The sequence below is a fragment of the Catharus ustulatus genome, chromosome 6 (assembly GCF_009819885.2).
Source record: "Catharus ustulatus isolate bCatUst1 chromosome 6, bCatUst1.pri.v2, whole genome shotgun sequence".
Lineage (NCBI taxonomy): Eukaryota > Metazoa > Chordata > Aves > Passeriformes > Turdidae > Catharus > Catharus ustulatus.
Genome location: NC_046226.1, coordinates 54451098 through 54473665, shown reverse-complemented (window position 1 = coordinate 54473665; position 22568 = coordinate 54451098). Strand labels below are relative to the sequence as shown.

The 22568-nt window shown below is 46.0% G+C and overlaps 1 protein-coding gene across 3 annotated transcripts; it reads right to left on the bottom strand.

Moving 5' to 3' along the window:
- Window positions 1-901: 901 nt before the first annotated feature.
- RMDN3 (regulator of microtubule dynamics 3) lies at window positions 902-22259 on the bottom strand. 3 transcript variants are annotated; one of them, XR_006162995.1, is made up of 14 exons: window positions 22120-22259; window positions 20993-21194; window positions 20361-20507; window positions 16587-16845; window positions 16106-16208; window positions 15177-15194; window positions 14649-14709; window positions 7371-7446; window positions 6504-6581; window positions 5649-5747; window positions 5078-5131; window positions 4074-4154; window positions 1139-3512; window positions 902-1051 (listed from the first exon to the last, which is right to left on the bottom strand). XR_006162995.1 is itself a non-coding variant. In XM_033061646.2 (13 exons), the coding sequence occupies exons 1-13, from the start codon at window positions 22250-22252 to the stop codon at window positions 3459-3461; spliced, it is 1365 nt and encodes a 454-aa protein (XP_032917537.1). In that variant the 5' UTR covers window positions 22253-22259; the 3' UTR covers window positions 902-3458. The 3 variants fall into 3 exon arrangements, 2 of the variants coding, with proteins under 2 accessions (XP_032917537.1, XP_032917538.1); XM_033061646.2 differs by having other exon boundaries at window positions 902-3512; XM_033061647.2 differs by lacking the exon at window positions 15177-15194 and having other exon boundaries at window positions 902-3512.
- Between the last annotated feature and the right edge of the window lie 309 nt (window positions 22260-22568).

Sequence of the window (22568 nt, the reverse complement as noted above, 5' to 3'; positions counted from 1 at the left end):
TCAGATTTTTTCCCAAAACCACTTCTTGTTTCTACATAATTACCTCAGGGTTTGCCCCCCAAATTCTACCTAATGCTGGCTACTGATATCTCATTTCTACCTCATTATGTTCATTCTCTTCCCTACAGATCTTCCCAAGTTTTACCCCCAAAATCTCCTTGCCTACCCCCAGCAACTGCCTCAGTTTATGTCAGTGTTTACTCTCTCCCTAGAGATTACCTCAAGCTTTACCTGCAAAATTTTCCTTATTACTTATTACTTCATTTTTACCTAAAAATATTCTCAACCTTTAGATTATTTCAGGTTTTGCCCCACAAAATTCCCCTACCCGTCCACTACTGTTTCCCTCATTTTGCCTTCAATATCATTTAATTTCTACAATATAGCTTTTGTCAATAATTACCCCCAAATTTTTCCTTACATGGCCACTACTCATCACTCCATTTTTTCCTCAAAGTGTTCATTCTCTTTTCCTAAGATTTTGTCAAGTTTTGCCTCCAAAATTTTACTTTTCTACTGCTGAGTACTTAATTTTTTACTCCAAAATATTCATTCAGTCCCCTACAGATTGAGTTTTACCCCCAAACTATTCCGTCTTGAACAGAATTGATTTTAACTCTTTTCTAGTCCAAAAATTTGCATTTTCTCCCCTAAACATCACCTCAGCTTCTCCCTCAAAAATGCCACCTTGCTCCCCTCAACACCCCCTCACATTTTCCTACACAAACAGTTCTTGTGTCCTCTCTCAATTACCCCAGATTTTAAGATAAAAATGTCACCTCTGTCCCATCTAAATTATCCCAGGTTTTCCTAGTTAGAAGCTGCAAGGAATTCAGGCAGGGTAAATGACAGCAGGAAACAGCTGAAAAATTCAAAGGCAGAAAGACAAGATCTACCAGTAAAGGGGAAAGGCTTCAGAAAATATTTATTCAGTTAATTAATCAGTAATTATTTCCAGTTTCCCAGTGAGAACACAAACTCACAGCCACTAAGGCCTGGCAGTCCCCTGCAGCAAGAGCTCAGCACACATCCACAGAGGCAATTCCAGCATCTGAAAGAAAGAAAGAAAGCAAGGAAGGAAGAAAAAGGTGGTTTCTTGTTTTTTAAAGTTATTTCAATTTCTCAGGCCCAAACCAACCTTTGCTCTTGATTTTGGCTGGGTGAATCCTGAGCTGTGGGCACAGGTCCTGTCATTCATGCTGATGGGAGAAATCAGCTGATTCCAAGTTCAACTCCATACCTGGTTTGCACAGGAGAAAACCTCTTCCATGAAGGGATTTTGCTCCATCTAATCCCATCTGCCAGGGCTGTTCCACGTGGATGTTGCCAGGCTGGGGCAGCACAGGCAGATGCAGCTCTCAGCACTCCCTGCTCCAAACACAGCTCTGGGCTCCTCTGCAAACTGCCTCTGCCATGTTCTCCAGGAGAACTCAAGGAATGCCTCATGGCAGGGTGGAGATTAAGTTATCACAAAGGGAAACAGAGGGTAAATATTCCTGTAAGAGCCTCTGGGATCTGCTGGGCTGAATTGGGAAGGGGACATTAATTCCCTGCAGTGCAAATACACAACAAAGCACAGACTGCCAGGTGGGGTCTGAAAGCAGCACTTTAACAAACCTCATTGTTATTCTTCCTTTCAGGGACTTTTGCAATCAAACTCTGAAGCTGACAGCCCAAAAGCTGTGTCTGGAACAAAAGGAGATTCCCAGGGATGAGGCACATTCCCAGCAAACACTCCCAGCACGGCACAGAGCTCTTGTGGGGCTGGGAAGGGCTGCCAGGACACAGCCCCAGGTGGGGTGGCAGTGACAGCAAATTCCCACAGGCTGATGGCACAACAGAGAGACAAAGCCAGCAATGCCCACAGGAGGTGCAGGTTTAATTCTGCTCCCTGAGCTGCCACATCCCAGCAGGAAATCTCCAGGGGGGACAGAAACTCTCAGGGTGCACAAAATGCAGCATCTGTCACCGTGATCCTGCTTAAACTCAGCATGTGAGAACAACCCCACAGGGAAACACTGACCTGGCCTGGATCAGTCCCAGACACTGCCCCAGTTCTCACCTCCAACCTGCTCCCAGGGCTGCCACCTGGGACAAGGTGCTAGGCACAGCCCCATCACTCCATCCAGTTCCTCCCATTGCTCCCAAACCTCCCCCAGGTCTGTGCCGTGGCCAGTGCCTGCCCCGAGGCTGCCACCCAGCCCTGCAATCCAGGAAGTTTTGGAGTCTGCTGCACTTTTCCCCTTCAGTGTTATTTTCAGGAAGTAACAAACCCACCACAGTGCAAGGGAAAAACCAGGTGATTCAAGGAATGTTTTACTCACACGCTCCTCACTTTACCCCTCACAAACACCCCAGCATGAAACAGACATTCATTCAGCAATTAGTGTTCAGTAGCTGCCATTGGAATTTTAAGGGATATCAACAAAGCCTTGATAAATATGTGGGGAATTCCACAACATGTTTTCCTTCCCCATCTGTGTCAGCATCCAGCACAACTCCCTGTTCCTGTGTGGTCCCCAGGAGTTGCAAGAGGAATGTCAGTCGTCAGCTTCACCTCCCCGGTGCCGCCTCGTTAGTCCAGGATTTAATTTGAAGAGAATTAATCTGGTCAGTGGCAGAAGATCATCACAGCGAAACATCATCTTTGCCACAGGATATTCCTGCTCCTGTAACCTGTTCTCTGATCAGGAACGACTTCCCAAACTCAGTAATTCCATCTAAACCACAGCAGCACACTTTGGAGGGACAGAAGTTTTGAGGGAAAACAGAAACATCACTGGGAGAAAATCCTGAAGTTTAAAATCCTATTCCTCACTTCTTTGACTAATGAACCTCTTAAAATCCAGTCTGGATTATGCAGAAAAGTTCCTTGGTTCCACTTGGAAACTGACTTCCCCAAAAGGCATTTATCAGTTATCACAACTGATTCCATTAATTACTACAGAAAATAGAGTACAAATAAACTGGAAAAATATTTGGTTCAAGTTTTCCTCAGGAATGAATTGGGAGCTCACCAGCAAGGTTTTCCAACAGGCAGAGTGTGTGATATAAAATACATATGTGCATATATATATATTATATAAATAAATATATATATTCATACACACATATATAAAAATATATAATACATATTTATACCACATATCTCACGTATATATCTGCCATATATATATAACCACAAATATTTTTATATCACAAACTCTACCTACAAATCCCCACATTCCCCCCTTTTTTCAGGAATGTAGCATTTTTAGGGATCCTAAAATCAAACACATGCAGTGCTGCACAAAGGAAAATAAATCACGATTTTATCCCAAGATGTTTTCCTGGATGTGCTGCTGGTGGTTTTCCTGTAAGTTCTTGTTGCTTGTCCATGAAGTGTGCTTGGAATTGTCAGGATCATGAAATCCATTTTGAATTTTACTGTCTCTGCAGTGGAATGAGTGTTTCCAAAATTATTCCTCCCAGACTGAGCGCATCTCCAGAAGCTCCTTCTCGCTTTCTACATCCTGGAAATGCAAGAAGGAAACAGATGAATGTACAGCTCAATTAAAACAAATTAAAAACACCGTTTCCCTTCTTTTTCTCCAACCCCAAGCCAGCTCTTATATATATTGTGGAGTCCTGCAATGGTTTGGGTTGAAAAGGACTTTAAAGTCCATGGGCAGGGACACCTTCCACTATCCCAAGTTGCTGCAAGTACCATCCAATCTGGCCTTGGACACTTCCAGGAATGGAGCAGCCACAGCTCCTCTGGGCAACTGTGCCAGGGCCTCCCCACCCTCACAGGGAAGAATTTCCTCCTAATACCTGATCCAAGCATAATCTCTTTCAGTTTGAAGCTATTTCCCCCTTTTCCTGGCATTCCAGACCCCTGTAAATCGTTTCTCTCCATCTTTCCTCTCACTGGAAGTCACAATTAGGGGACCATGAGCTTCTTTATTCCAGGCTGAACAATCCCAGTTTTCTCAGTGCTCCATCCCTCCAACCAACTTGTTGTCCCTCCTCTGGACTTGCTCCCTGTTCTCCCTGTGGGACAGAATCCACTTTTACTCCCTGCTGAGTGTTACCTCTTTGGTGTTCCCTGGCAGCTTTGAGGCGAGGTCCATCCACAGCATGGCTGCCGAGACGTTCCCGAGGTCCCTGTAGCACTGGGAAGGGAAAATGGCAACAGGAGAAGGGTTAAATGGGAAAAAACAGGCAGCAAAGGGAACTGGGCAACTGCTAAAAAGAGTTGTTTCTGCCTCTCAACCTTCTGCACTGCAATATCCCTCAGCCACACGGCCTCAGAAGCGCCACCAGATCTTGGAATACTCAATATAATTGACTCCCTTTCATTTTGGGTTTTGCTTGGACATTTTAAGGTGTCTCTGTGGTTTCCACCCTTTTCAAAGCACTGCTTTGATTTTCAGTTGCTATTTCCCCTCTTCCTTGCACCATTTTCTCCACAGAACCTCTCCCCTGGGAGCACATCATTCCCCAGCCTGCTGAAAATTATAAATATTATCTACAGGAGTCTCAGGTCCCAAAATAGGTATGAAATATTCCCCTGAGGCACAGTGATCCCTCTGGGAACAGGAAGATTTTGGGTGCCCAGAGAGTCCTGGAGGTATTTGAAGACCATGAAATACACCCAGGGAAATGAAGTGGGTGCTAAAATTCCCTCAGCAAGAGGGCTCAAGAGTCCCCTGCTGGACAGGAAAAGAGTTTATCCTTTACTTCTCTATCCTTTACTTCTCCCCATGATTCTCTGGCTGTATCATGACAGAAGTCATGGTGGGGAAGGATTAAACCTCCAACCCATGGCTGCCAACCCACCATTCCAGAATTTAATCTGTTAAAAAACAGGGAAGCTCCACTGGGTGACTCAAAGGCAAAACCCCTGAATTTTAAAAAGCCTCTGCACCAGGTAACTTGGCCTAAAGAGATTTAAAAGATAAAAGGAAATATTATCATCCTATAAAATCTTGCTCCTGCATGGAATATTTTCCACCTGGTCAGCACTTTATAGCCAAAGGTGATTTTTAATGCAAGTATTTCTTATCATCTGAACAAACAAGAAGTGAGTGGTTACCTTGGCAATGTAAACTCTTCCCGCTTTGGAAAACCCTGGGCTCAATTCCTCGACCTACAGGAACAGAGGAAGGGTGTGGAAGGACACAGTTAATTCTTACATCAGGCTCACTGCAGCTTTTAAAGGAAAAAAACAAAAAAAGAGATGGCAGGAAGGAGAATCCTAATAAATACATAAAGCACTATGCCCCTGAAATCTTCAAACAAATGTTGTCTGGAAAAGTCAGCCAGGCTTCAAGTAAAATATTCTGAGGGAGGAGCTCCCAGCTCCCAGACCCTGGAAGCACAGCCCAGATGTATCCAGTACTGAGCAAGGAATCACTGTGCAGCCTCAGAAAGGAAAACTAACCCCCCCAAACCTTTAGGCTGTAATTCTGACATCTTCAACATCCCATTCTTTTGTAAGGCTATGGAACGGACACTTCTCAGCTTGCCCTCTCACCAGCTTTCCTTCCACCCAGATCCCAGGCCATGGGGAAGCACCAGGGAGGGACTCAAGCACCCCAGTGCCATCCCTGTGAGCTGTGCAGGTCAGTGATGCCCTCTCCCAGCAGATTCCCAGATTTCCGTACCCGCAGGAAGTTCTGGAGCGCGTCCTCCACCGTGGCCGTCGGGGGGGTCTCGAACAGCGCTGACACCGTCCTCTTCTCCAGCCAGCCCAGGTGGGCAACCTGCAGAGAGAAAAGGGCAACCTGGCCCATCATCCCACACCAGCACAGCAACAAGGGCCTGCCCAGTCCCTGGGAGCTGCTCCTGCACTCGGGAGGAAGCCAAACCCCTCAGTAGCGTTGGGATATTCCGATGGAGTATCCAAGTCCATGCCATACTTCTCCATGGTTTCATTCCATGGCTTCAGCAGCTCCAGTGTGAGCATGAAGGAAGGCTCTTTTTCCACACAGGAAAAGAGCCAGGAGCTCCCAGCATTTCAGCTCAGGGCTGCTCTGTAATTCCCACTGTCAATTATCCCAGTTACAATCTCTGCACCGTGGCTCCATTCCCAACAAAGCGCTTTCCAATAGCACAAATGGAACAGCAACAGCCACTGCAGACTTTTATTCCCTTTTTCAGGCTCTACATCTGATTGATGGCATCTGACTCCAAGCTTTTTCCCTGTCAGGAGCATAAAGCATCCAGCCCGTGCTTCCAATGCCTCCAACTCTGTGTGTGGCAGGGGCAGGGGGACACACGCAACACCTCACACACGGAGCAGAAGCTCCTCAGATGGCCTTGACCATATCCCTGTGTGCTCAGAGGATGGAAGGAATGTTATTTTCACCAAGTAAAACACTGGGAACAGGAAAGGAGTTTGCAGCTCAGGCTTCTCCTAACCCATTTCACCTCCCATGCCACCAGTAGTGACTACAAACCCAGGGGTGGAGCTCTGAACCCTCCAGGGGCCTGAAGGAGGTGATGATAAACTCTGTTACCTGGTAGCACCACCTGCCCAGGAGATAGTAGAGCTGTGGGTCCTGTGGCTTCAGGGCAATTGCTCTGTCAATGTGTTCCTGTGGGAAAGCATCACCAGCACGTGTCACATCTTTGTCAGAAGCAAATAAAATACCCACGAGAGCAGGTGGAGAAAGAGGAAAGGAAGAAATCCCCAATTTAAGTGTCATAATCAGTAAAATTACAGCTACAGATCCTGAATTTTCTTAGAGTGGATTCAGTGAGCAAGGAAAAGCAGCATTTCTCCAGCCTCAGGGACAGGAATTACTGCACACAAACACACAAAGAAGCTGCCTGGCATTTTACTCCCGCACCACTGTTTTGCCATAACCTCACTGATCATGCCAAAGGCTGATGGGAAAACAATTACCTGTGGCCTGTTCCATGCAGATCCTTTTCCCTTGGAACATCCACAAGGCATAACATTAGTAATAATAACAGGAATTTTTTAAAAAGGGAATCTGAGGGAAATGAGATCCTCTTTGAGCAGTAACTGCTTCCTGGGAGGGTGTGGGTTGTTCACAGGCACTTACTGCAGACAAGCTGGTGCTGTATCTTGTCACCACATAATAATTCCATGTTTCAAGCTCTAAGTCTCATCCTTTACCTAAATTCATTTGCAAGATTTCTTTTTTTTCCTACAATTACAGTGTGTAAAACTGCAGAGTCAGCCCAGTCACTCCCAAAAGGCATGGTTGGAATCAGCCTCCTCCCCCCAAACCACTCACTTGTGGCATCTCTGAGATCTACTGCTTCCCTAAGAAGAACTGGAGGCAATTTGCCCAGTTTCTTGCTGCAGAAATGTGTGTTGTTTGATACAGAAAGCCCAGCACCACCTGGCCACTCACCTTGAAAACATATCCAGCCTGGATGCGGTTGGGAATGCTCTCCTGTTCCGACACCTGCCCACAAAGGATGGCAAACCTGCACGGGGAGACACCTGCATGAGCCAGCTGGGATTGAATCCACACTGAATCCACACTTACCTGCTGTCCATGGCTGCAGAAGGAAGATCTCTGAGTGCTCAAAGCCAGGTTGGACAGAGCTTGGAGCAGCCTGGGACAGTGGAAGGTGTCCCTGTCTATGGCAGGGATGGAATGGGATGAGCTTTAAGGTTCCTTCCAACCCAAACCTGTTGGAACTTAGAAACTTGGGATTCTTGAGTTTTTTGACACTGACTCTCAGGAGAGGGTTTTTGACTTGAGGCCTTGAAGAAGGCTTCCAAATTTAAGTGATGGAGTTAGAGTTATGAGTAGTTAAAATAGAAGTGGTGAAGGATTTTGCATTTGAAGGTTTTAGAACATAGGTATGGAACAAGATGGAAGATTTTGGGTGTTGTTTCTTTTTATCTTTTTTTAATAATTTTAGGTAGTAGTTTCTGGTTGGATAGTTAGTGCTGTACTGTGGGTCACAAGAGTTTGGTTATTGGGTCAAAAGTATAAATAATATTGGACTGTTTAGCTTTATAAGACCTTGTAACTAGCTAAACTCAGCTCCATTTTGCTCGCTTTTAGCTGGAGCTGGAAGTGTTACAAAACTCCCTGTACTTTAGTTCAGATTTAATAAAGAACCAAACCTGAACATGAGAAAATTCGCCTCCTTCATGTTTTTAATCCTGACTCTAAGCAAAGACAAAAGAAAATGAAAACAAGCCACTAATTAAATAATACAAATACCTCGTTTACAAGTGGCATCCTGTGTGAGGAGTTACATGAAGCGTTGTGGGGGTTTTAAAAAAATTTTTAATTGTAGTTTTTAGAAGTTTTCCAAATTGTTTTCTCAAGGTATTTACACAAATCATCCCAGGATTCTGTGAAGTGCATTAAAGCTTCACACCTTAGTGGGGAAAACAAGGAACACAGCACATCCCTCACAGGGAAGAGACACAGGCAGCAAAAATGCAGCACCCAGGAAGGAACGAGCTGGAAGGATGAGGCAGCTGGAGGGGTTGGGTGTGACACAAACTCACTGCACTGATGGCTAAAAACCAGGAGCATTAGTGCACTTGCACACCTGGAATTGCTTCTCTGAGCAGGGAAAACTGTGCCAGGACACAGAGCAGTGCAGAGTGAGCTCACTGCAGCAAGAGGCAGACCACGAGCAGCTCTAATCAACTACGGGGCACAGCGATCTCCTTAGGCAGCAGCCCAGCTACAGCACACAGGCTTCTATTTACAGGGAAATGCTTGGAAAACCTACCTACATCCTGCAGCTGGGAAACAGAATGACACATGTTCAGTGTTAAAAGTGCAAAGCCATTTAGTTTTGTCCAGTAAGAGATTGTGAGTTGTGAGCCTCAGTCCAGCAAAAGTAATTATTGCATGAGCCGTGAAATTCAAGATTAATTGCCTGTGGATCTGCCCTCTCCCATCTCACCTCCCTATATCACAGTGGTTCAAAACCTCCCTCCCTGCATCACTTCCCAAGAAACAACAACAGCTCAGAGAGCTCTCAAGTGGGACAGAACATGCAGATGGAAGTCTGGCCTCTCTTATCCTGCTCAGGCGAGAGCTCTGGGAGTGGAGGACATTTCCACCCCTTCTCCCAGTATGGCTCAAAAAATATCAGATGGAACAGACAGAAATAAGTAGCAAGACTCATCCTTGGAAAAAATAAAGTTGAAAAGCAGAAAGATGCAAATAAAAATCCCCTCGCCTACACCCACACCCCAGTGCCGCCACAGATACTGACATCAATATCCCACAGCATCCTTTGGGATGATTAACCACAGCAGATGTGCAGGAATCTGTCAGGAGACCTTTAAATCTCCAATTACACTTTCCTCAGAGTCACAAAATCCCACAAATCCCCTCACATCTCACTGTTCCACTTCTAGTGCGTAAGTTACAGCTCAAAGTTGCATTTCCTCAACAATTCTGCATTTTGCCTTAAATCTCTTCCTTTAATTTGTTAACTTTCTTGTGGAAAAGTTTCAGATCAGCTCTAAAATTCTTATTTTTCATGGTCATGGCAAGGATTACCAGATCAGTGTTAGTTATAGGACAAATTCTTTTCCTGCCAGCTGGAAAAAAAAAAATCTTTTTCTGCTTCTGGGGCTCTGCTGCCCCACTCTGTTGTGTACAGATGATGGAGTAAGTGTTTTTAGGATCTTCTCCAGTTTGTTTCCCAACAAACACCAGCCTGGACTAAACATCCCTAACCACAACATGACAGGGGTTGAGAAATACAAGCCAATAAAAAGCTTATTTTCTAAGATCATGAGATAAAATATTCCTAGACAATAAATCACGCAGCTGCTTCATGTCAAATATAAATTCCAGGGTTTTTTTAACAGCCTGGTGAAATGTTGATGAAAAAGCCATAAAAGCAGCAGTAAATTAAAATTCAGTCCTATTTTGGTACCATGAAATAAACTAAAAAATGTATATGGGAAGAGATGCCTGATCTGTTTTTTCACAGGAAAGATGATTCTTCCCAATCCAGCTTTGCTGATCCCAGGTTCAGGGCCACTGGGCTGCTGGGGATTTTCACACCCACAACTCTGCACTTGCGGGAATTTAGGTTCTGCTTTGTGCTGTTCTCTCCCCTGCTTGCTCAGCTTGGCAGGATGGAGTCATTTATTCCAGCTCATTCGATGGGATGAGCATCACCAGAGGCACTGTGGAGGTGCAGCAGGACCAGGAGAGATTAAAAATAATGATTATGGGGATTTTCATCCCTGTGCATTACTGCTCAGATCCATCCAGAGTTTTCCTTAGGATATCCCTTAATTAGTAGCCAGACTCATCATTAAGCTGCTGAGTTCCCACAAGAATCTCAGCTCAGGATTTCCCCCATTTATTAGAAAATAAACTCTGTGGAAGCAGGAACCTCCAGCTGAGAGAGCCTAATCTTCCAGCTTAAAACCCCAGGCTTGGGACTGAGAAGGACTTTTTGGGTTCTGCACTCTGACTTCCCTGGAAGCAGGACTCTGCCATGGAATACTGAGCCTCCAACACCTCCCCTCCAGTCACGGTGTTCTGCTGGCCCAAACACAGCTCTTAGCTCTTTTAACCACCTCAAAGGCAGTTTTCCCAATATTTTATGAACATTCCCAGCATTTCAGTAAGGGGACAGGGCATTAGCAGGCAGGTATTTAGACTCTAACAACTAAAAATTAAAATAAGATTTGGGAATTAGTACTTTGGGAGAGACAGTAGAATTCCCAGTGACTCAACCTGAAATTAATGACCAGTTGATCCCGAAGAGGCTGGGAAAACAACAAGCTTTGGCTCTTCCAAAGGGAGACAAGATGGAAAGAAAAAGTTGGGAAGGCTGATGTTCCCACCTCCTTACAGCCCACAAACATCCATATGGGAGAGCTCCTGTATTCTGGATGTTCACATTTCTGAATTCACCTTCCAGGGAAGCCAAGGGGATGCATTCAGACAGCTTTAATTCCATGTTATTTTCCCTCCACTACATTTTGAACTAGCTCCTAAAACCTATTCCCTAGATTTGCTCCTGCCCCATTTCACACTGACAGCAAATTCCCTCTGCCAGCAGAACAGAAAATGCTCAGCTCATAAATCCAGAATGCAGCTCAGAATTGGCCAGATCTGGGCAGTGATGCACCAAGAGTTAAATCCTGAAGCACTGCCAGGTGTTAAATTAAAAGTCATCTCCCAGGCATATCCGGAATGCCGTGACTTTTCAAAAATCCAGGATCTGCCCACAGACAGCCAGATGTACCCACGGAACTGAAAAGGGCTGGTGATCAAGATGTTCCACCAAACTGTCACACTCTCCAGGAGAAAGGGCACATTTTGGAGACTCATCCAACCCAATCCCACTTCTCCATAACACACAGGATAACTCCAAGGGGGCTGGAGCTTATTACTCCTTCCACAACGATGGTTTTCAGCAGGCAGTGCTTCATTTCCAGGGCAAAATGTCCAACTCAGACTACAGCTCCTGACACAGCACCTGCACCATTATCCTCACATCTCTCTTATTGCACTTCCAGTATTACTTTTAGCAAGAGGAATGGAAGCCAAGGCAAATCCACAGCTTGCTCTCCTTTCCTAATCCCCAAAGCTGCTGCCTGTGCTTGCAGTTGTGCTGCAAACATCCACAGAGAATGGGCTGGGAATTCTAAAAGGCCACAGTTGATTCTCAGCTCCCTTCTGAAAGGTCTGTGCAACCACTGATGCCCATCCACCCATCCATCCATCCATCCATCCATCCCTAAATGCAAGAACAGATTTAGGAACTTGCTCTGTCCTACTCAAGAGCTGAAATCAGCTCAAGGAGAAATCTGTTTAAATGGACAAAAAAATTCTACCTGCTCAGGGATCTCTGACAATCAAAGCAGACTCTGGTGTCAAAATCCAAGGTAAGAACAAGGTAATTGTAAGACAGGAGCAGAGAGGCTCTAGGATCATTCCCTGTAAATCCCTCACTTCCCATACACAGATCTACTCTTAAGGCATTAAAATGCATTTAACACCCAGCACAACTCCCACCTTTCCCAGGGGAACTTCCCAGGGGCAGCAGGGGCAGAGATCAGTCCCTCTGCACAAGGCTGGCTTGTCTGTGCAGCCCTGACCAAATTCCAGCTCCATCCCACCGGGGATGTCTCCCTTGGGACCGGCCAGCATCCAACAGCAATGACTACAAGCAGAGCTTTGTCCCACACTCCACTGCCAGAACAAAGCCATGAAAAGCCTCTCCTTTGTGCTTGGGCAGATCCCAAAGCCAGGCCAGACACAGCCCCACACACTTACTGCTCTCCCTGTCAATCCTGAGAAACCACTTTTCCTCCTGCTGCCAAATCCTTCCAGCCATCCAACTCCAAAAGGAGCTGATTCCCCAGCAGAAATCCTTCCCTTCCCCAGCTATTTTCTTCCTTTGTTTCTTTAAAATGTCAGTGATGACTGAACAACAACGAGGCACTGAGGGGAGAAAGCTTTTCTTGTAATGGTAACTGTAGGCAAAGTAACTCTTGTCTCCCTCACTGGGAATGATGTGGGCAGCAGGAAGAAATAATGAGCACAAAGGACAATGAATAAGCACCAAAAACCAACACAATTTCATCTGAAGGAATCCACTTTAAACTTTTAAGAGGTAACTGATAAAAAAGAAAATCAATGTGAAGAGAGAAAAAGAGGCCAGGAGACCAGCACCATCAGGCTTCAGACAGTCTGGGTGGAGAAGCAGCAAAATAATGGAATATTTTTATTAAAGTGGCTATTTTGGATGTAGTGGGAAAGAGAAAGATGATGTTGACTGCTGTGTGTAGAAGAAAGAATGCAAAGGGCCATCACACCAGCACAAAGCCAGCTTGCATCCTGCACTGAATTCTTCCACTTTTGTCTGACAAATTATAAGGGAGAGGGAGAAGAATATTGGAAAGACAACATGGGTGGTGAGACATAGTAAGTTATTCCCCTATGACAGAAGATAACAAAAGATTAGGGTCTTCAGCAAGGGAATTAGTCACTAGAGAGAAATATGACAGAATAAAACTGCAATTTAAATAAATGTGAACAACATTTTCTGATTGCTTCTCCCAGGAGCTGGGGCATCAAATTCACCCCAACAAAGCTTTAAAACCTCTACTATTTTTTCTCCCGGGGTAAATTCAATTAGCATAAAGAAAGACTGCAATTAAGCAAGCTTGTGACCACTTCAGAGCAAGGAAGGGAATAACTCCCTGTTCTATTCATGGTGGAAAATAGTAATTTGTGAGCTGATAAAGGGAGTTACATATTCATTCCCAAGAAATCCCACGCCTCCCACATGCTGCTCTGCTGTTTCCTTTCTCCAGCTGCCCTGGAGAATTGGAAGCAAGATGTAGCTGTGCAGGAAGGAGCCTTACCCCTATTTGGGAAAGGGGTCTGAGGGGCCAAGAATTGTCCCAAATTTGGAATTAAAAGGCAAAACTGACAGCATTTGGACACTGGAGTAGAACCTGTAAATTTGTAAAATACAAATTTTAAGATTCACCCTGGCAACTAAACCCCATTCATTCAAAGATGTTAAGCCAGCAGACAGAGCCCAGCATCATGATCTGCTGGAGATTTTCCTGCTCCCAAATTCCTTCTTCCTATCAAAGCTTTAATTGAGAGCAATAATTCATTACCAACAGATGAAATAGAGTTTAAGATGATAAAGGTATTTATTCAGCTCAAATCAATCCTTACTCATATTTACTCATTGCAACAGCACAGATCTTGTTTGGTAAAGATATTTAGCAACCTCTTTTCCCAATATTTTTCATTAAAGAAAAAACATCCCTTTTATTCTAATTTAAATGATGTCAGTCCTTCAGAGCAACTGCTGACAAACACCATTCACAGAGGAATTCACCAGAGTAACAGAAAAGCACATTCCCTTATCTCCACAAATATCTGTGCCACTGCACAACCTCTCTTTTGGAGTAATTTTTATAAAGGACATTTAAAAATTCCACACATGAGCTGGAAGAACAGCTTGCTCATCCTGGCTGCTGAAGGGAGCAAGGTTCTCCCCCCTTTTCTGCCTCCTTCCTGAAACCCTGTGCAGAAATGTTGGTTGGCTGAACTGCAGATCATCTCTTCTTTTAGCATGGAACAAATACATAAAACACCTTTGTTTAAATAAAAAAGAGCCACATGCTGCTGTGTCCCTTCATTTCCAAGCCAAGAGCCTTGCAGGGTGATGAGAGCAGAGGCAGCAGTGCCAGAAAACACTTCCAGGAGACTCTAAAACCTGTCTGGTAAGAGTGATGGATCTCCTTCCTCCAGAACTAGAGTGGAAAACAGGCAGTTTGGCACAGCACCAAGCCCACACTCCCAGGCTTGGTTGAAGGAGTCAAACACATCCCCTCTTGACTCAAAAGCAGCTCTACTTGGGAGCTTTTCCTCCAGAACTCTTCAGAGAGAAATTCATAATTAAATTGATGTGAAATATCTCAAATTTATACCATCACAACCAACCTACTGTCTGTCAAGCTCTTCCTTACACCAGGCAAGCAAAGCTGTTAAAAAGGGCTTTTTATGGAAAAACACCACCAGTGCAAATAACAGCAAATAAGTGTGTGAGGGGGTTGTATTTATTAATTTTTTAACTACAGCCTCAGCTCACAAAAAACTCCAAGTCCTTTTCCTACACTTCTTAAAAGCAGGAAGTAAAAAGTCACTTACCACTGGTGGCACTCAGCACATTGATCCCATTTCTCCAAGGTAAGTTCCAGCTCTTTCTTCCCTGGAACATAAAAAGTAGCCAGAGGTAAGAAATGCTGTTGCTTTCCCTCCCAATTTCCTTCTCTGAGGCTGTCAGAATGGCATATAAGTTACATATTTGTTAATTTGATAATGCATTTGGCTTGAAAACATCCCATACATAATTTCATCCTCTGGCAGGTTTAGAAAGCTGAAAACTAAGCACCTACTGATGGCTAAAAGGACAATATTAAACTTAGAATTCCATGTTTAAATGGCTCCACTGATTTCCAGTGGAGTAATTATATATAATTATATATATTATGTTATTAATTATATTATATATTATAAAAAGAGTAATTATATCAGTTACGGTATTAACTAACTCTATTTAGTCAAGTGCATAATAAGCAAGACAGAAATTATTTAGATTAGTATCTTTTGTTGCACATCTTAGCTTAATCTTAACTTCATCTTAATAAAGATAATTTTTGTTCTATTCTGACTCACCTGAAGCCTTGTAAACACCTTTGAAGTGGTAAAGAAGAATGAGGGAATTAAATTAAAGTGAATCCTTTAAGCAAATTTAAAAACAGGTGTTGTTTTTATATCTGCACGTGCTGGCAACAGAGAAAATCCAGTGCACTACAGCCAAAGTTGTTTATTTTATATTTATTTTATGATTTATTTTAGTATCACAGAGCAATGGATGACAGGTTTGAGAAACTGCTTTCCCAGAGTAGGTCTCAGTCTATTTAGACTCTTTCAGAAAGTCCAATTTTTAAACAGAAAAAAATTGTTTCAAGCGCTGCTTCCCACTCCCCTAAAAACCAGATTCCAGGGAAAACCAATAAATAAAACCTGCTGGCAAGTGGAGTGTTGGAACCCTGAAGCCTGGGAGTTCTGAATTCCAAAAGAACACTGCTTATGATCTGAGGTCTTGGAGAAGGCTCCCAAATTTTGGTGATGGAGTTGGAGTCACTAGTGTGTAGTTTGACTAGAAATGTGTGCTATCACCTGGTGAAGGATTTGGAATCTGGGGTTTTAGAATATGGGGTATGGGACAAGATGGAGGTTTTGGGGCATTGGTTTTTATTACTTCTTGTTTTTCTTCTTGGGTATAGGTAGTATTTTTTAATTGGATAGAAAATGCTGCACTGTGAGTCACGGGTGGTCGTTGGGTCAAAAGTAAAAATAATTTAGCTGTTAGTTTTTAATTGGACAATTAGGCCTTAAAAGATCTTGGAATGAGCAAGATAGTGCTCCATGTTTTCACTTTCAGCTTGTTAGCTACAAGTGCTGTATATAAGTATTAATCTGCATTATAGACAAGAATAAACAACCAAGTCTGAACACAGAGCTTTGTCTCTCATGCTTTCAACTCTGACTGAAGAGCAAAAATGAAGCTAAAAACTTTGGGCCAGCAGGGAATCCCTTACCCCCCGTGGCGTAGGATCTCCTCTCATCCGCGTCCTCCGTCAGCTCCCACATGTCGCAGTGCGCCCGCGCCAGGCGCCACAGGAATTCCCGCTGCCCCGAGTACTGCAGGCGACACAAACATCCCACACACCCCACCTCAGGGCCCGAAAGGGAGGCAGCAACGAAGGCTGAGCACAGCTGAAGTCATACAGGCATTTTTCTCAGCTTTAAAAAGCCCCAATTCCAAAGGAACTGAAGCAGAACCACAGCGGGCAAGTTTGGAACTCAGTGTGGTCACGGGAGCAGGGCAAGGATTGTCCCCCAGTGCTGTGCCCAGCTCTGGGCTTCTCAAGGCAGGAAAGGGATGGAGCATGGCCAGGGAAGGGAATGGAGCTGGATGGACAAAAGGAGGCTCGGGGGGGACCTTTTCCCTCTCCACAATTCCCTGACATCCATGCTGACCCACCCCTGGTGCTGGAAAATACAACAAGGCACCTATACCGCCCGCTTGTTGTTGAGGAGCAGCTGGAACCCTTCTCTCCTGTCCTGCTCATCCCCTCTGTGCAGGCGGTCAGCCTGCTCCAGGAGCTGTCCCAGCTCCTCCTCCAGCAAGGAATCCACAACCAGAGGGTTTTCATCCTCGGGGACCAGATCCAGGGAATCCCTGCGCACAGTCCTCACGGTGTCACAGCTCACTTCGTCCTCGCTCTCCCGCTCCGACTCCCGGTCGTAGTCGGACTCAGCGTTGGCCGTGGTGTAACTATGGGGGAAAAAAACATCACCAAAGCAGTTTGAGGAGCTTTTCCTCAGGAGATGGGGAGAGTATCTTGGCTTATCCCAGAAAAAACTGCACAACCCAAGTGCCTGACACAACCTCATTTCTTGTATCACCCCTCGAAAAGCTGAAGGATGAAGGTGACAAAAAAGTTAAGTCCCGAGTCAGTTTTGAGCAACCTGGTCCATGGAAGGTGTCCCTGCCCAGGGATGGGCTTTAAGGATGAGCTTTAAGGTCCCTTCCCACCCAAACCATTCCAGGATTCTAACTGTCCCCACCTCCCTTACCCAGCCTGTTAGCTCCTCCCTCTCAGCCCTTCTAACTTCAGGATAAGAGAATTAAACAGCTAAAACCAGAGCCAGGACAATGCAGTGATACAGGTGGCAAAAGAGAACTGTGATAATTCCTGTGCAAAATATAACCTGAGGGGTTTAGCCTGTTCCAGGGAATTTCAGGTACAAGCAACACCTCATACCTCCATCACACTGAGTATTAAATTCACAGCCTGCTCCCACTGCCAACTGGAAAGCTGCAGCACAGCAGGAAAACCACCAGGACTATGTCCCATGAGCAAGGATTCCAGCAAGGATTCACCACACAGGCAAAAACCCAGGGAACAGTCAGCAGCTGAAGTAGTCAAGCAAACCAGGACATGAGGGATTATGGAGGTGTTGGTGAGACTCCATGACTTGGGAGGTCTCTCCCAACCTCAGTGATCCTGCAAATCTCAGATCAAAGCTCCTGGAAATGCTGAAAAATTAAGCTCCCCCAGCAGCCAAGCTAGGAATTGAAAAGTTGAAATTTAAACCAATGTTACACAGTGGTACCACAGCAGGAGGGAGTCTACTTACAAAGCTCATTCCTTTTCAAACAAAATTATCTGTGGCCCTCACTTTTACCTGCAAGCTCCTAACTACAGAACAGGCACAAATCAGCCAGCCATTTCAAAATGTGAATTTTAACATGTGGCTTCTGTTGATTTAAGTCAGTAACTTCAGCAGTTCTGCTGGAACTGAGTTCCCTGCACTCTGGGGGCACTGGGTACTTCCAGCTGTGCTTCCCTCTGTCCTGGCCTGGTTGCCCCTCCCAGCGACAGCCCTGTGGCCCTGCCTTTGTCTGGGGACACAGATATGTGACCACAGCCCCTATCTGAAGGAGGCAGTGACAGGGCTTTGCCCACACACAGATAACAAGACATGTTTGGCTATCAAAGCTTTCTGAGAACCATCCCAAATTCTCAAGAACTCCCCTCTCTGCTCCCTCACCACAGCCTCCAACCCACACAGACATTCAAAACCCCACCAGGCAAGAAATAAAGCATCAGCCTCACACTGCAAAGGCAGGAAAACAAGGATGCATGCTGGAGATGACACTGAATTAATGGATAACGCACCAACACAAGGGTAGGTGACACTGGTACGGCTCTGTCTCACATTAAAACATTACATTTCTTAATGATATTATCACCTCATTTCCAGTAATTAAACACAAACTCCTCGAATTCCCTGATTTCCCCATCCTAACCCCCAACATTTTACTGGCAGCTGCCAAGATTTCAGTCCTTCAGCTCAAAAACCAACCGTGTTTTCTGCCAGACAGCTCCTATGAGATTCTGCCAGTTCAAAAAGACAAGGAAACCCAAAGTTTCCAGGGAGATTAAGGGATTTAGGTGTCATCAGCCTGTTTTCCTGAGTTTACAGTGATGGAAAGCTCTGGGATGTTTTAATATGGCAATCCTGAAGGAAAACAGAGCCCATGGAAAGAGGAGGTGAAGAAGCCCAAAACCCAAAGCCACACAGGGAAATTAAGCAGCACAACCCCCCTGAAAACTCTTGGGAGATTTTTGGGAATTGTGTGTGAAATTGGAGAAGTTGCCCATGCCCACGTGGTTCACAAAACAAAGCTGAAATGGAGGTTGTTTGTTCTGAATTTCACTGAAATTCAGCGGTCAGCAAAGAACACCTGGCTGAAATCCATCTGTTAGCAACAGGAACATTCTTCCTCCCATTGAAGCTCCAAAGCTTCAATGTTTTTTTCCAAAATTTGCATTTCCTACCCTGAAAATGTTACTTTTCAAGCACATTTACATCCCTAGCAGACAACACTGCACACTACAGGCAGCTGCTCCTGACCTGACTGATGTTTTTATACCTCTCTGTGTAGGACCAGAGCAAGGCATTACCTGAGATTCCAGTTTTAAATCAGGTGAGAGCTGCTAATCCACCAATCCCCACACTGGTCATTACAGCTAATTACAGATGTTAGTTAAAATGTAAGGACTCCACCAACCACCACTGGATTCTCAACAAATTAATGAGGTTTTGCAGTAAAATACAACCCTGTCCTCTCAGCAGGTGCCTTTTCTGTACCTCTGAATTCTTGGCCTCTGCCACAATTCACAATTTTCTGTGGTCTGAGGACAGTCAGGGTTGGGATGTGTGGACAACCCCTCCCTTTTCCAGCAGTTTTACACAAACCATTGTGCCCTCAGTACATCTGCTGCTACCCAAATACCCAAGTCCTGCCTTCAGAACCAGCCCCATAGCTCTAGAATCTGTTCTGCAGCCTTGTTACCCATTACACTGCCATGAATCACTCCTTTCCTAATTTCCCTCCAATTCCAACACCCACTTGAGCTGAATGAAGCTCCACAGCCCCAGTGAGATCCCAGCAGCTCCCTGCTGCCTCACCAGCTCCAGTTATTAGAGATAAACACGAGTTTAAGGCAGTCACAGATCCCTGTCCTTTGTCCTGGGAGGACAAATCCCTGCTGAAATGCCAGCTGGCACCAGCCCCCAGGTCATATGGCTGCCCAAATTCCCCCTGAAATGCTCCCACTGCTCTAAAAATTCCTCTTCAAATGACATTTCATCCCAGCTACTCTGGGAAAATGCATACAGCAGCACCACACCTGTTTTGGGACACACTTCCATACCCCTAAAGCTACAAAAGTGGTCAGATTCAGGCAGAAAAGAGCAGCATTTCCTCAGAAAATCAGCAATCACAGGTGCAGGAGAACTTGTTACCTGTCTCAGAAGAATAAACCTGCAGCTATATAAAAATTGGCATTTTTAATGATGTTCTGACGTCACACATAACTTTTCAGTCATGTGCAGGGCCAGGAATTGGACTTGGATGATCCTCCTGGATTCCTTCCACCTCAGGATATTCACTGATTCAATAATTTTAATATAATATATATTACCTGGAAATTTGATTTCCAAACTCTCTCACTCCATTGCCAGGCTGGACTCCTACTTCCCTTCCTTTTGCAAGGTTCCTTAATCAAATTGTTTTTTTAAAACCCCTCAATCTTTTTCCTCTCTCTAAAAGTCAGGATCATCTCAGATCTATCAGTCTGGCCCTGGCAGTAACACACTTACTGTAATAAAAGCAAATTAGAACAGGCTGTAGGGGAAGAAAATTCCCTTCTTTAAGTTCTAAACTGCCCAGATGTGGCACCAAACCCCCAAAAACATCTGTCCCAGTGCTGTGCTTACCCCCCCTCACTCTCTCCATCATCTGTGTTGGTGTTCCCTGAGCTGGCTGTGAAATAAATGGAGCTGGAGCCTGTGGAGTCACTTCTCTCCCTGAAGAAGGGGAGTTTCCTCCGGCGAGCCACACGCTGGGTTTCTTCCAGGTGGCTCCTGGAGAGAAAGAAAATGAAGAGAAATAAATATTTGGTAGTGGAATATCTCCTGTTCCCCTTCTCCTCTCCAGCAGATTCCATCCAATTCCCTTTCTATCCAAAGAATTCACAAGGTGAATTATCCTGTTTATCCAAACTCAAAGGGAGCCAATATATTCTACAGGTAAAGTAAATCCTCCTCCATGGACAACCCATGGACATTCCATACAGAATCTATGGGTATGATGTTCATCCAGCCTCTGCAGCAGGAACTAGAGTGACAGAACAGGTTCAGACTGGAAGAGGGGAAATTTAGGCTGGATATAGGGAATGAGTATTTCTTGTGCAGCATTGGAATGGATTTCCCAGAGAAGCTGTGGCTGCCCCATCCCTTGGAAGGGTTCCAGAGCAACTTGGGATAGTGGAAGGTGTCCCTGCCCGTGGGTGGGTGGGCTCTGAGGTCCCTCCCAGCCCAGCTCCCAGGCCAGGAGAGAAGGGCAGTACCTGACTTCCCCCACGATCTCCACGGCCAGGTGCTGGAGGCTGTTCCTCAACTCCTCCACCTCCCTCTTCAGCTCCACCACGTTCCTCAGCACGAAGTCCAGGCGCTCCATCACCTCCAGCTGCTCATTCTGCCTCCCCAGGGGGCTGGGCAGGGCTGCATGGCCAGCAGCCACTGGGAGCAGAGCTTTGGGCACGGCCTGGGCTGCACCAGAGCACAACAGAGCTGTCAGACCCAGCTAGAGCAGGAAATGATTCCAGGGGAAAGGGAAATCTGGCCAGGGTTCTGCTGGCAGGGAATATGAGGCTCGATTTGACACCAAGGTGATCAGAAGGATGGAGCAGCTCTGCTGCGGGGAAAGGCTGGGAGAATTGGGATTGTTCAGCCTGGAAAAGTGAAGGCTCTTGGGTGACCCAACTGCCCCTTTCAGTGCCTGAAGGAGCCTGAGGGAAAAATGGCAAGAGACTCTGTACAAGGGCCTGGAGTGACAGGACAGAAGGGGAATAACTCCAAACTATAAGAGAGGAGATTTAGATGGGATATTGGGTGAGGCTGCCCAGAGCACCTGTGGCTACCCTATCCCTGGAAGTGTCCAAAGCCACGCTGGATGGGGCTTGGAGCAACCTGGGATAGTGGAAGGTGTCCTTGTCCAAGGCAGGTGATAGGGCTGGATGAGCTTTAAAGTCCCTTCCCACCCAAACCATTCCAGGATTCCATTACTCTACGATCACTGTGAAAAATGCAGTTTCACTTTTTGTTCCCGAAGTTTTGCACAGACGTGCATGAAAACCAGCAAGTTCAGGGTTCTGAATCAGTATTTCTAAAAGCCCAACACTCCAACCTCACTTCCCCCTAATCCGGCTCCATTCCATCCCATTCCATACTCAGTCTCTATTCTTCCCTACTCCAGCCCCATTTCCCCCGTTCTTCCTTCTCCAACCCCATTTCCCGCATTACAACCCCCATTCCCATGAGGTTCCAACTCTTCCTATTCCAACCCCATTCGTCTCTAGTCCAACTCCATTCCATTTTCCCACATTCCAGCCCCAAACCCAGCCACATTCCTCTCCACTCCAGCTCCATGCCCCGCATGCCGACTGGCCTCCCCGCCGCCCAACCCCGCTCGTACCGCGGCGCGGCGGCCCCGCCGCCTCCTTGGAGCGGCGGCGTATGGCCCAGATCACCCCGAGGAAGAGCCCGGCGCCCGCCGCCAGCCCCAGCACCACTCCCAGCCGGGGCCCGGGCCGGGCCGGCTCCGCCATGGCCGCTCCAGGCGCGCGGCACCGCCCGCGGCGCGGCGTGATGACGTCAGCGAGAGGCGACAATGGGCGCGAAGGGGGCGTGGACTGTATGCGTGTGACGTCATCGGCGCGCGGGGCGGTGAGGCCACGCCCACAGCGTGTGGGGACAGCCGGGCATGGCGGGGGGCACAGCAATGGCCCTGGAGCTGTGTCACCCTCCGCAGGGATGTCCCGGGAAAAAACCCTCCAAAGCCGCCGGCTCTGCACCTGCTGTCACCTCGGCGCCTGTCCCGTCGTAGTGACAACGCCTTGCGGAGGGGACAGGCCGGGTGTCCCC

Coding starts and splice junctions, on each gene's coding strand:
- RMDN3 (XM_033061646.2), bottom strand. CDS start 22,252: ATGGCGGAGCCGGCCCGGCCCGGGCCCCGGCTGGGAGTGGTGCTGGGG. Junction 21,195..22,119: donor GGCGGGGCCGCCGCGCCGCG/GTACGAGCGGGG, acceptor GCTCTGGTGCAG/CCCAGGCCGTGCCCAAAGCT. Junction 4,155..5,077: donor GAAGAGTTTACATTGCCAAG/GTAACCACTCAC, acceptor TTCCCTTCCCAG/TGCTACAGGGACCTCGGGAA.